This window comes from Caenorhabditis remanei, chromosome II (genome assembly GCF_010183535.1).
Source record: "Caenorhabditis remanei strain PX506 chromosome II, whole genome shotgun sequence".
NCBI classification, from domain to species: domain Eukaryota; kingdom Metazoa; phylum Nematoda; class Chromadorea; order Rhabditida; family Rhabditidae; genus Caenorhabditis; species Caenorhabditis remanei.
In genome coordinates, this window is record NC_071329.1 from 671,846 (window position 1) to 686,147 (window position 14,302).

At 38.6% G+C, this 14,302-nt stretch overlaps 1 protein-coding gene across 1 annotated transcript; it reads right to left on the reverse strand.

Moving 5' to 3' along the window:
- Window positions 1-12,227: 12,227 nt before the first annotated feature.
- GCK72_003752 (uncharacterized protein) lies at window positions 12,228-13,862 on the reverse strand (the record flags this gene model as incomplete). Its single annotated transcript, XM_003099097.2, has 5 exons — window positions 12,228-12,534; window positions 13,137-13,435; window positions 13,485-13,671; window positions 13,721-13,798; window positions 13,846-13,862. The coding sequence occupies 5 exons, from the start codon at window positions 13,860-13,862 to the stop codon at window positions 12,228-12,230; spliced, it is 888 nt and encodes a 295-aa protein (XP_003099145.2).
- Between the last annotated feature and the right edge of the window lie 440 nt (window positions 13,863-14,302).

The window sequence follows — 14,302 nt, forward strand, 5'->3', positions numbered from 1 at the left end:
TAAGTTAGTAGTTGTTGATTTTGTGTTGTGATCGGTGAATCATCAAGTAGCGTTGGCTCGCCAATACTCAATTTGGTTCTTCCGAAAACGGTACAATTTTAGAGTTGGGTCACTATAAGTTAGTAGTTGTTTAGTTTGTGTTGTGATCGGTGAATCATCAAGTAGCGTTGGCTCGCCAATACTCAATTTGGTTCATTCGAAAACGATACAATTTTAGAGTTGGGTCACTATAAGTTAGTAGTTGTTGATTTTGTGTTGTGATCGGTGAATCATCAAGTAGCGTTGGCTCGCCAATACTCAATTTGGTTCTTCCGAAAACGATACAATTTTAGAGTTGGGTCACTATAAGTTAGTAGTTGTTTAGTTTGTGTTGTGATCGGTGAATCATCAAGTAGCGTTGGCTCGCCAATACTCAATTTGGTTCTTCCGAAAACGATACAATTTTAGAGTTGGGTCATTATAAGTTAGTAGTTGTTGATTTTGTGTTGTGATCGGTGAATCATCAAGTAGCGTTGGCTCGCCAATACTCAATTTGGTTCATTCAAAACCGGTACAATTTTAGAGTTGGGTCACTATAAGTTAGTAGTTGTTTAGTTTGTGTTGTGATCGGTGAATCATCAAGTAGCGTTGGCTCGCCAATACTCAATTTGGTTCATTCGAAAACGATACAATTTTAGAGTTGGGTCACTATAAGTTAGTAGTTGTTTAGTTTGTGTTGTGATCGGTGAATCATCAAGTAGCGTTGGCTCGCCAATACTCAATTTGGTTCATTCAAAACCGGTACAATTTTAGAGTTGGGTCACTATAAGTTAGTAGTTGTTGATTTTGTGTTGTGATCGGTGAATCATCAAGTAGCGTTGGCTCGCCAATACTCAATTTGGTTCTTCCGAAAACGGTACAATTTTAGAGTTGGGTCACTATAAGTTAGTAGTTGTTTAGTTTGTGTTGTGATCGGTGAATCATCAAGTAGCGTTGGCTCGCCAATACTCAATTTGGTTCATTCGAAAACGATACAATTTTAGAGTTGGGTCACTATAAGTTAGTAGTTGTTGATTTTGTGTTGTGATCGGTGAATCATCAAGTAGCGTTGGCTCGCCAATACTCAATTTGGTTCTTCCGAAAACGATACAATTTTAGAGTTGGGTCACTATAAGTTAGTAGTTGTTTAGTTTGTGTTGTGATCGGTGAATCATCAAGTAGCGTTGGCTCGCCAATACTCAATTTGGTTCATTCGAAAACGATACAATTTTAGAGTTGGGTCACTATAAGTTAGTAGTTGTTGATTTTGTGTTGTGATCGGTGAATCATCAAGTAGCGTTGGCTCGCCAATACTCAATTTGGTTCTTCCGAAAACGGTACAATTTTAGAGTTGGGTCACTATAAGTTAGTAGTTGTTTAGTTTGTGTTGTGATCGGTGAATCATCAAGTAGCGTTGGCTCGCCAATACTCAATTTGGTTCTTCCGAAAACGATACAATTTTAGAGTTGGGTCACTATAAGTTAGTAGTTGTTGATTTTGTGTTGTGATCGGTGAATCATCAAGTAGCGTTGGCTCGCCAATACTCAATTTGGTTCATTCAAAACCGGTACAATTTTAGAGTTGGGTCACTATAAGTTAGTAGTTGTTTAGTTTGTGTTGTGATCGGTGAATCATCAAGTAGCGTTGGCTCGCCAATACTCAATTTGGTTCTTCCGAAAACGATACAATTTTAGAGTTGGGTCACTATAAGTTAGTAGTTGTTGATTTTGTGTTGTGATCGGTGAATCATCAAGTAGCGTTGGCTCGCCAATACTCAATTTGGTTCATTCAAAACCGGTACAATTTTAGAGTTGGGTCACTATAAGTTAGTAGTTGTTGATTTTGTGTTGTGATCGGTGAATCATCAAGTAGCGTTGGCTCGCCAATACTCAATTTGGTTCTTCCGAAAACGGTACAATTTTAGAGTTGGGTCACTATAAGTTAGTAGTTGTTTAGTTTGTGTTGTGATCGGTGAATCATCAAGTAGCGTTGGCTCGCCAATACTCAATTTGGTTCATTCGAAAACGATACAATTTTAGAGTTGGGTCACTATAAGTTAGTAGTTGTTGATTTTGTGTTGTGATCGGTGAATCATCAAGTAGCGTTGGCTCGCCAATACTCAATTTGGTTCATTCGAAAACGGTACAATTTTAGAGTTGGGTCACTATAAGTTAGTAGTTGTTTAGTTTGTGTTGTGATCGGTGAATCATCAAGTAGCGTTGGCTCGCCAATACTCAATTTGGTTCTTCCGAAAACGATACAATTTTAGAGTTGGGTCACTATAAGTTAGTAGTTGTTTAGTTTGTGTTGTGATCGGTGAATCATCAAGTAGCGTTGGCTCGCCAATACTCAATTTGGTTCTTCCGAAAACGATACAATTTTAGAGTTGGGTCACTATAAGTTAGTAGTTGTTTAGTTTGTGTTGTGATCGGTGAATCATCAAGTAGCGTTGGCTCGCCAATACTCAATTTGGTTCATTCGAAAACGATACAATTTTAGAGTTGGGTCACTATAAGTTAGTAGTTGTTGATTTTGTGTTGTGATCGGTGAATCATCAAGTAGCGTTGGCTCGCCAATACTCAATTTGGTTCATTCGAAAACGGTACAATTTTAGAGTTGGGTCACTATAAGTTAGTAGTTGTTTAGTTTGTGTTGTGATCGGTGAATCATCAAGTAGCGTTGGCTCGCCAATACTCAATTTGGTTCTTCCGAAAACGATACAATTTTAGAGTTGGGCCACTATAAGTTAGTAGTTGTTTAGTTTGTGTTGTGATCGGTGAATCATCAAGTAGCGTTGGCTCGCCAATACTCAATTTGGTTCTTCCGAAAACGATACAATTTTAGAGTTGGGCCACTATAAGTTAGTAGTTGTTGATTTTGTGTTGTGATCGGTGAATCATCAAGTAGCGTTGGCTCGCCAATACTCAATTTGGTTCATTCAAAACCGGTACAATTTTAGAGTTGGGTCACTATAAGTTAGTAGTTGTTTAGTTTGTGTTGTGATCGGTGAATCATCAAGTAGCGTTGGCTCGCCAATACTCAATTTGGTTCTTCCGAAAACGATACAATTTTAGAGTTGGGTCACTATAAGTTAGTAGTTGTTGATTTTGTGTTGTGATCGGTGAATCATCAAGTAGCGTTGGCTCGCCAATACTCAATTTGGTTCATTCGAAAACGGTACAATTTTAGAGTTGGGTCACTATAAGTTAGTAGTTGTTGATTTTGTGTTGTGATCGGTGAATCATCAAGTAGCGTTGGCTCGCCAATACTCAATTTGGTTCATTCGAAAACGGTACAATTTTAGAGTTGGGTCACTATAAGTTAGTAGTTGTTGATTTTGTGTTGTGATCGGTGAATCATCAAGTAGCGTTGGCTCGCCAATACTCAATTTGGTTCATTCAAAACCGGTACAATTTTAGAGTTGGGTCACTATAAGTTAGTAGTTGTTTAGTTTGTGTTGTGATCGGTGAATCATCAAGTAGCGTTGGCTCGCCAATACTCAATTTGGTTCATTCGAAAACGATACAATTTTAGAGTTGGGTCACTATAAGTTAGTAGTTGTTGATTTTGTGTTGTGATCGGTGAATCATCAAGTAGCGTTGGCTCGCCAATACTCAATTTGGTTCATTCGAAAACGGTACAATTTTAGAGTTGGGTCACTATAAGTTAGTAGTTGTTTAGTTTGTGTTGTGATCGGTGAATCATCAAGTAGCGTTGGCTCGCCAATACTCAATTTGGTTCTTCCGAAAACGATACAATTTTAGAGTTGGGTCACTATAAGTTAGTAGTTGTTTAGTTTGTGTTGTGATCGGTGAATCATCAAGTAGCGTTGGCTCGCCAATACTCAATTTGGTTCTTCCGAAAACGATACAATTTTAGAGTTGGGTCACTATAAGTTAGTAGTTGTTTAGTTTGTGTTGTGATCGGTGAATCATCAAGTAGCGTTGGCTCGCCAATACTCAATTTGGTTCATTCGAAAACGATACAATTTTAGAGTTGGGTCACTATAAGTTAGTAGTTGTTGATTTTGTGTTGTGATCGGTGAATCATCAAGTAGCGTTGGCTCGCCAATACTCAATTTGGTTCATTCGAAAACGGTACAATTTTAGAGTTGGGTCACTATAAGTTAGTAGTTGTTTAGTTTGTGTTGTGATCGGTGAATCATCAAGTAGCGTTGGCTCGCCAATACTCAATTTGGTTCTTCCGAAAACGATACAATTTTAGAGTTGGGCCACTATAAGTTAGTAGTTGTTTAGTTTGTGTTGTGATCGGTGAATCATCAAGTAGCGTTGGCTCGCCAATACTCAATTTGGTTCTTCCGAAAACGATACAATTTTAGAGTTGGGCCACTATAAGTTAGTAGTTGTTGATTTTGTGTTGTGATCGGTGAATCATCAAGTAGCGTTGGCTCGCCAATACTCAATTTGGTTCATTCAAAACCGGTACAATTTTAGAGTTGGGTCACTATAAGTTAGTAGTTGTTTAGTTTGTGTTGTGATCGGTGAATCATCAAGTAGCGTTGGCTCGCCAATACTCAATTTGGTTCTTCCGAAAACGATACAATTTTAGAGTTGGGTCACTATAAGTTAGTAGTTGTTGATTTTGTGTTGTGATCGGTGAATCATCAAGTAGCGTTGGCTCGCCAATACTCAATTTGGTTCATTCGAAAACGGTACAATTTTAGAGTTGGGTCACTATAAGTTAGTAGTTGTTGATTTTGTGTTGTGATCGGTGAATCATCAAGTAGCGTTGGCTCGCCAATACTCAATTTGGTTCATTCGAAAACGGTACAATTTTAGAGTTGGGTCACTATAAGTTAGTAGTTGTTGATTTTGTGTTGTGATCGGTGAATCATCAAGTAGCGTTGGCTCGCCAATACTCAATTTGGTTCATTCAAAACCGGTACAATTTTAGAGTTGGGTCACTATAAGTTAGTAGTTGTTTAGTTTGTGTTGTGATCGGTGAATCATCAAGTAGCGTTGGCTCGCCAATACTCAATTTGGTTCATTCGAAAACGATACAATTTTAGAGTTGGGTCACTATAAGTTAGTAGTTGTTGATTTTGTGTTGTGATCGGTGAATCATCAAGTAGCGTTGGCTCGCCAATACTCAATTTGGTTCATTCGAAAACGGTACAATTTTAGAGTTGGGTCACTATAAGTTAGTAGTTGTTTAGTTTGTGTTGTGATCGGTGAATCATCAAGTAGCGTTGGCTCGCCAATACTCAATTTGGTTCTTCCGAAAACGATACAATTTTAGAGTTGGGTCACTATAAGTTAGTAGTTGTTTAGTTTGTGTTGTGATCGGTGAATCATCAAGTAGCGTTGGCTCGCCAATACTCAATTTGGTTCTTCCGAAAACGATACAATTTTAGAGTTGGGTCACTATAAGTTAGTAGTTGTTTAGTTTGTGTTGTGATCGGTGAATCATCAAGTAGCGTTGGCTCGCCAATACTCAATTTGGTTCATTCGAAAACGATACAATTTTAGAGTTGGGTCACTATAAGTTAGTAGTTGTTGATTTTGTGTTGTGATCGGTGAATCATCAAGTAGCGTTGGCTCGCCAATACTCAATTTGGTTCATTCGAAAACGGTACAATTTTAGAGTTGGGTCACTATAAGTTAGTAGTTGTTTAGTTTGTGTTGTGATCGGTGAATCATCAAGTAGCGTTGGCTCGCCAATACTCAATTTGGTTCTTCCGAAAACGATACAATTTTAGAGTTGGGTCACTATAAGTTAGTAGTTGTTTAGTTTGTGTTGTGATCGGTGAATCATCAAGTAGCGTTGGCTCGCCAATACTCAATTTGGTTCTTCCGAAAACGATACAATTTTAGAGTTGGGCCACTATAAGTTAGTAGTTGTTTAGTTTGTGTTGTGATCGGTGAATCATCAAGTAGCGTTGGCTCGCCAATACTCAATTTGGTTCTTCCGAAAACGATACAATTTTAGAGTTGGGCCACTATAAGTTAGTAGTTGTTGATTTTGTGTTGTGATCGGTGAATCATCAAGTAGCGTTGGCTCGCCAATACTCAATTTGGTTCATTCAAAACCGGTACAATTTTAGAGTTGGGTCACTATAAGTTAGTAGTTGTTTAGTTTGTGTTGTGATCGGTGAATCATCAAGTAGCGTTGGCTCGCCAATACTCAATTTGGTTCTTCCGAAAACGATACAATTTTAGAGTTGGGTCACTATAAGTTAGTAGTTGTTGATTTTGTGTTGTGATCGGTGAATCATCAAGTAGCGTTGGCTCGCCAATACTCAATTTGGTTCATTCGAAAACGGTACAATTTTAGAGTTGGGTCACTATAAGTTAGTAGTTGTTGATTTTGTGTTGTGATCGGTGAATCATCAAGTAGCGTTGGCTCGCCAATACTCAATTTGGTTCATTCGAAAACGGTACAATTTTAGAGTTGGGTCACTATAAGTTAGTAGTTGTTGATTTTGTGTTGTGATCGGTGAATCATCAAGTAGCGTTGGCTCGCCAATACTCAATTTGGTTCATTCAAAACCGGTACAATTTTAGAGTTGGGTCACTATAAGTTAGTAGTTGTTGATTTTGTGTTGTGATCGGTGAATCATCAAGTAGCGTTGGCTCGCCAATACTCAATTTGGTTCATTCGAAAACGGTACAATTTTAGAGTTGGGTCACTATAAGTTAGTAGTTGTTTAGTTTGTGTTGTGATCGGTGAATCATCAAGTAGCGTTGGCTCGCCAATACTCAATTTGGTTCATTCGAAAACGATACAATTTTAGAGTTGGGTCACTATAAGTTAGTAGTTGTTTAGTTTGTGTTGTGATCGGTGAATCATCAAGTAGCGTTGGCTCGCCAATACTCAATTTGGTTCTTCCGAAAACGATACAATTTTAGAGTTGGGTCACTATAAGTTAGTAGTTGTTGATTTTGTGTTGTGATCGGTGAATCATCAAGTAGCGTTGGCTCGCCAATACTCAATTTGGTTCATTCGAAAACGGTACAATTTTAGAGTTGGGTCACTATAAGTTAGTAGTTGTTTAGTTTGTGTTGTGATCGGTGAATCATCAAGTAGCGTTGGCTCGCCAATACTCAATTTGGTTCATTCGAAAACGATACAATTTTAGAGTTGGGTCACTATAAGTTAGTAGTTGTTTAGTTTGTGTTGTGATCGGTGAATCATCAAGTAGCGTTGGCTCGCCAATACTCAATTTGGTTCATTCGAAAACGATACAATTTTAGAGTTGGGTCACTATAAGTTAGTAGTTGTTTAGTTTGTGTTGTGATCGGTGAATCATCAAGTAGCGTTGGCTCGCCAATACTCAATTTGGTTCTTCCGAAAACGATACAATTTTAGAGTTGGGTCACTATAAGTTAGTAGTTGTTTAGTTTGTGTTGTGATCGGTGAATCATCAAGTAGCGTTGGCTCGCCAATACTCAATTTGGTTCATTCGAAAACGGTACAATTTTAGAGTTGGGTCACTATAAGTTAGTAGTTGTTGATTTTGTGTTGTGATCGGTGAATCATCAAGTAGCGTTGGCTCGCCAATACTCAATTTGGTTCATTCGAAAACGATACAATTTTAGAGTTGGGTCACTATAAGTTAGTAGTTGTTTAGTTTGTGTTGTGATCGGTGAATCATCAAGTAGCGTTGGCTCGCCAATACTCAATTTGGTTCTTCCGAAAACGATACAATTTTAGAGTTGGGTCACTATAAGTTAGTAGTTGTTGATTTTGTGTTGTGATCGGTGAATCATCAAGTAGCGTTGGCTCGCCAATACTCAATTTGGTTCATTCGAAAACGGTACAATTTTAGAGTTGGGTCACTATAAGTTAGTAGTTGTTTAGTTTGTGTTGTGATCGGTGAATCATCAAGTAGCGTTGGCTCGCCAATACTCAATTTGGTTCATTCGAAAACGATACAATTTTAGAGTTGGGTCACTATAAGTTAGTAGTTGTTTAGTTTGTGTTGTGATCGGTGAATCATCAAGTAGCGTTGGCTCGCCAATACTCAATTTGGTTCATTCAAAACCGGTACAATTTTGGAGTTGGGTCACTATAAGTTAGTAGTTGTTGATTTTGTGTTGTGATCGGTGAATCATCAAGTAGCGTTGGCTCGCCAATACTCAATTTGGTTCATTCGAAAACGGTACAATTTTAGAGTTGGGTCACTACAAGTTAGTAGTTGTTGATTTTGTGTTGTGATCGGTGAATCATCAAGTAGCGTTGGCTCGCCAATACTCAATTTGGTTCTTCCGAAAACGATACAATTTTAGAGTTGGGTCACTATAAGTTAGTAGTTGTTGATTTTGTGTTGTGATCGGTGAATCATCAAGTAGCGTTGGCTCGCCAATACTCAATTTGGTTCTTCCGAAAACGATACAATTTTAGAGTTGGGTCACTATAAGTTAGTAGTTGTTTAGTTTGTGTTGTGATCGGTGAATCATCAAGTAGCGTTGGCTCGCCAATACTCAATTTGGTTCATTCGAAAACGGTACAATTTTAGAGTTGGGTCACTATAAGTTAGTAGTTGTTGATTTTGTGTTGTGATCGGTGAATCATCAAGTAGCGTTGGCTCGCCAATACTCAATTTGGTTCATTCGAAAACGATACAATTTTAGAGTTGGGTCACTATAAGTTAGTAGTTGTTTAGTTTGTGTTGTGATCGGTGAATCATCAAGTAGCGTTGGCTCGCCAATACTCAATTTGGTTCTTCCGAAAACGATACAATTTTAGAGTTGGGTCACTATAAGTTAGTAGTTGTTGATTTTGTGTTGTGATCGGTGAATCATCAAGTAGCGTTGGCTCGCCAATACTCAATTTGGTTCTTCCGAAAACGATACAATTTTAGAGTTGGGTCACTATAAGTTAGTAGTTGTTGATTTTGTGTTGTGATCGGTGAATCATCAAGTAGCGTTGGCTCGCCAATACTCAATTTGGTTCATTCGAAAACGATACAATTTTAGAGTTGGGTCACTATAAGTTAGTAGTTGTTTAGTTTTTGTTGTGATCGGTGAATCATCAAGTAGCGTTGGCTCGCCAATACTCAATTTGGTTCATTCAAAACCGGTACAATTTTGGAGTTGGGTCACTATAAGTTAGTAGTTGTTGATTTTGTGTTGTGATCGGTGAATCATCAAGTAGCGTTGGCTCGCCAATACTCAATTTGGTTCATTCGAAAACGGTACAATTTTAGAGTTGGGTCACTATAAGTTAGTAGTTGTTGATTTTGTGTTGTGATCGGTGAATCATCAAGTAGCGTTGGCTCGCCAATACTCAATTTGGTTCATTCGAAAACGGTACAATTTTAGAGTTGGGTCACTACAAGTTAGTAGTTGTTGATTTTGTGTTGTGATCGGTGAATCATCAAGTAGCGTTGGCTCGCCAATACTCAATTTGGTTCTTCCGAAAACGATACAATTTTAGAGTTGGGTCACTATAAGTTAGTAGTTGTTGATTTTGTGTTGTGATCGGTGAATCATCAAGTAGCGTTGGCTCGCCAATACTCAATTTGGTTCTTCCGAAAACGATACAATTTTAGAGTTGGGTCACTATAAGTTAGTAGTTGTTTAGTTTGTGTTGTGATCGGTGAATCATCAAGTAGCGTTGGCTCGCCAATACTCAATTTGGTTCATTCGAAAACGGTACAATTTTAGAGTTGGGTCACTATAAGTTAGTAGTTGTTGATTTTGTGTTGTGATCGGTGAATCATCAAGTAGCGTTGGCTCGCCAATACTCAATTTGGTTCTTCCGAAAACGATACAATTTTAGAGTTGGGTCACTATAAGTTAGTAGTTGTTTAGTTTGTGTTGTGATCGGTGAATCATCAAGTAGCGTTGGCTCGCCAATACTCAATTTGGTTCATTCGAAAACGGTACAATTTTAGAGTTGGGTCACTATAAGTTAGTAGTTGTTTAGTTTGTGTTGTGATCGGTGAATCATCAAGTAGCGTTGGCTCGCCAATACTCAATTTGGTTCATTCGAAAACGGTACAATTTTAGAGTTGGGTCACTACAAGTTAGTAGTTGTTTAGTTTGTGTTGTGATCGGTGAATCATCAAGTAGCGTTGGCTCGCCAATACTCAATTTGGTTCATTCGAAAACGGTACAATTTTAGAGTTGGGTCACTATAAGTTAGTAGTTGTTTAGTTTGTGTTGTGATCGGTGAATCATCAAGTAGCGTTGGCTCGCCAATACTCAATTTGGTTCATTCGAAAACGGTACAATTTTAGAGTTGGGTCACTATAAGTTAGTAGTTGTTTAGTTTGTGTTGTGATCGGTGAATCATCAAGTAGCGTTGGCTCGCCAATACTCAATTTGGTTCATTCGAAAACGGTACAATTTTAGAGTTGGGTCTCTATAATTTAGTAGTTGTTGACTTTGTATTAGTGATCGGTGAATCATCAAGTAGCGTTGGCTGGGGGTTCATCTGAACTCGCCAATACTCAATGTGGTTCTCTCGAAAACGATACATTTTTAGAGTTGTAATACTATAAATAAGTTGTTGTTGACTTTGTCATATCGCGATGATTATCTTCATACGGTGATACTGACTCAACTTTTTTGAAGTTAGTACGTGATCCGAAATACACAAGTTATGAGCGATAGACACGGAAAACAGTTATCAGCGTCTTATTGCGATTGACCGCTGATTTGATTGTCTGAATTTTCCGTGTTGATTGGACGGTCGTATGAAAGAAAAAAAACGGTACATGATGATAACCAACGAGCTGCGAGGCACGATAACATCAAGCAGACGGTCGATGCGAGGGGTCTCCGAGCAAATCGAGTCCAAATTCCAGCGAAAATCGACGAAATGAGCACGAGGGAGCCGAGGGCGAACCGAGGTGGCAGAAACTATGCGAGCAATGCGACTCTGGGCCGAAAATCACAACTTTTCCGGAGAAAAGGAGATAATTTAGTCCTGCGCCGATTTCTCGGGAATTCCTGCCAGATTCCTCGCCGAAACACCGAAAAATCGGGGATTTTCAGAGACTCTGCACTATAGTGTTAATGGGGCTGAAACTAAGCCTAAAGGTACAACAAAACACGCTGATTCTGATGCACTTTACCGTTTGTTGATGCTAAGGATGCGCAAAAATGATATGGATAAAACAAAAACAAAATTCAATTAATATGCGTGACAGCACACGACGAAAACGAGAGACAGTGTAAAAGTGAGAGAGCGCGCAGAGATGACGAAATATCATTGTGCGGAAATGACGCAGAGAAATGAAAGAGTGTGCAGGTGCGAGAGACGCAGAGTACATTCCAGTGGTCGTCCCACTGTTTGCTCAAACTGTCACGGTTGTTATCGATTTCTTATACCCCACAAGTCTCTGACGTTTCAAAACTGTTACGTCTTATAACTGCGATATTTTACTGGGTAACATTTCGGTGTTTCAAAATTATAAGGTTTTATAACTTAGACGTTTCAAAACTATGACGTTTTGCAAATGACGGTGTTTTGTAACTGTGAAGTTATGCAACTTAAAAACGGTACAGTATAAAACCGAGACGTTTCGTAACTATAAGTACGACGCTCACTGATTGTGTGTGATTATCGGTCTTTGTGTCTGTACGTCCGGATTTCCAACTCACTTGTTTATCTTTCCACTGGCCTATACGGAAATTGTCCAGGTTTTTTTAAAATATTGAATTTAACTTTTTCGATTTTATCCAAATAAATATAGTGAGATCAAAAAAAAAAATATATATATATACAGTACCGCTGTCAACTTTGGCTATTTTTTTAAGGACTAACTTTGACAGTGTATTTCGGTGTCACCGGATTGTCCGACAAATTTCATTTTGTTCGGGCTGAACAAAGCAAAACTAGCACATAATTTTTGTAGTTGACCATTTTTTCGTAGGGACAATTCCTTGAAAGTTACAGATTGTCATAATGAAAAGCTCCAAAATTTTGCTAATTTGCAGTGAAATTAGTCGGTTTTAGAAAAAAATGGCTTTGACAACCTGTAACTTTCCAAGTTAAGTTCCTACAAAGAAATGATCAACTACAAAAATGATGTGCTCTTTTTGCTCTGTCCAACCCATACAAAATAAAATTTGTCGGACAATCAGATGACTGCCATGGGTCATTTTCCACTGAAAACAGCCAAAGTTGATAACATTATGAGCGGTACTGTAGTGAGATCAAAATATTGTGGAGAGCTCGCTCCATCGAAACATTAAAAAACAAGAAGAGACAAAGTTTGGTGGAACGCAATTAGCAGATTAAAATGAGTTTTCTGGAATTCCATTGTCCTGCAACTCGTCGATCTTCTGCACGATTTGACATTTTTTGTCGAAAATCTCGACGAGCTCCTCACTATCAGTAGTCATGAACTCCGCCTGATGCTGTTTGATTTGCTTGAGCTCGGAGATGAGATTCAGATTCTCCTGCTCGTTGAGATACTTGAGAATACTGTATTCTTCCTCTCTGCCGAATTCTTGTGGTGTGAACGTTTGCATGTGGAAGGTGTTGTTCTTCCAGTAGACACAGGCGACCGTTTGAGTGCGGTTGGTGGTGTTTTTGGCGAGGCTGGAAACAGAGAACATTTTGAGTACAGAAATCTTAAAGTACGTCACACGTCCCACAACTCACGGACACTCCCTAGTAAGTTGCGTATCGACAAAGTAATTTCTAACTCAAATTGTACCATTTCAGTTTTGAGCTGCCTTCTTAAAATGGCCATAACTCCCTAGGGAGTGACCGTACAAAAAAGTTGTCAACCACAAAAAGGGAGCTCCACTTTTATTTTATATGATTCATTAAACATCTACTTAATGAGAGAAGCAGTATAACCATGACACTCTCTCAAAGTTACAAAATGTCTACTGAAAACTGCCAATGTTTACAACCTTCTGTATGTAAATGAGGTTGGGACTACAAAAAAAACAAAGTCCTTTTACAATGACTTCGCTGAAAACTGATAACCAGAATTCTATGTGCCTATGAAAACGCATAACTCTCTTGTAACAGCTCGCAGATAAAATTAATAAACGAACTATGCAAATGGAAATCTGATGTTGGGCATCACAACAAACCCAGCATAATTAAAATTGACTAAGTAATGCCCCATGACGAGATCTCGAAATTTTTCTACGTATATCAAAGCCTCATTACTCCATCCCTCAACTCACAAGCAATACATCGTTTCCTCATCTTCTCCCATTCCGATTCCTCCATCCACCTCTAAAAAGACGACGTCCTCGAGGACCCAGTCGATGTGCAACGCTCCAGTCCTCTTTCTTCCAATCTCCAACTTCTTGAACATGTCCTCCTCATGGGAGATCCAATGCTCAATTAGCATGTTGTATTCCGAGTTTGTGAAGTCGTTGTTGTCGCCAATTTTGACGACATCGGCGTTTTGGAGATTGAAGAGATCCTCGATTTGGATCCAATGGGCATCATCATAGATGATTGATTTGAAGGAGAAGGCCTATAAAAAAAATTGTGTAAGTGTATCTGTCTGTACGGATGTCCCCTACCTTCTCGTGCCGGAATTTCTCTGGAATCTTGCATCGGATGACTTCAAAACTGGCTTCCGGTCCGGCAATGTTCATTAGACATTGCAATTCGGCCTCTTTCACTTTTCCTCCACACAAACTGAATTTCTCCCATTTGTGTTCAAGGAGGCGATTGGTGGAGACAAGGTTCAGCGGCTCGTAGATCCGTCTAAATAAAAATATATACATTTTGAAAAATTTAGTTTAAAATTGCTTACATCTTGAACAGCCCATTGAAACACGCGGAGACCAACTCGAGAATCGGACTGGGCGATTGCTCGACGGCATTGTGTCGTCTGGAAAATGTTTTCTGGATAAACAGACAGACAAACAGACAACTCACTTCTCGAAGAATCCCATGAATACAACAGCAGCTCTGACGAATATGTTTGGTTGACGTTGTTGTCGTGAACTGGAATTTCATAATATTTGAAATGAAGACAAATGGATGCATAGACACATCGAAAGATAACCAAAACCTTTTTCAAAAGTTTAAAAAAATCAAGACCAACTTCCAAGGGGCATTATGACTAATTGGCTATCAGGCAACAAGATAGACAAGCAGTTCAGCGAATAGAGTGGTCGGAAGTAGGAGAGATCTTGATTTTTTGAAATTCCGCATGATATCACAACTGTTATTAATTAGACGACTGAGTTCATTACTTGCAAAACGAGAATTATAAAATATGTTTTCGAGTTCAAGAATATTAATTGCAGATTAGCAAATTCTTCAATTCGTCATCATGTTTTTTTAAGTTCATTAAACATTTGTTTTGCATGCTTTAAAAGTTTATTTTTAC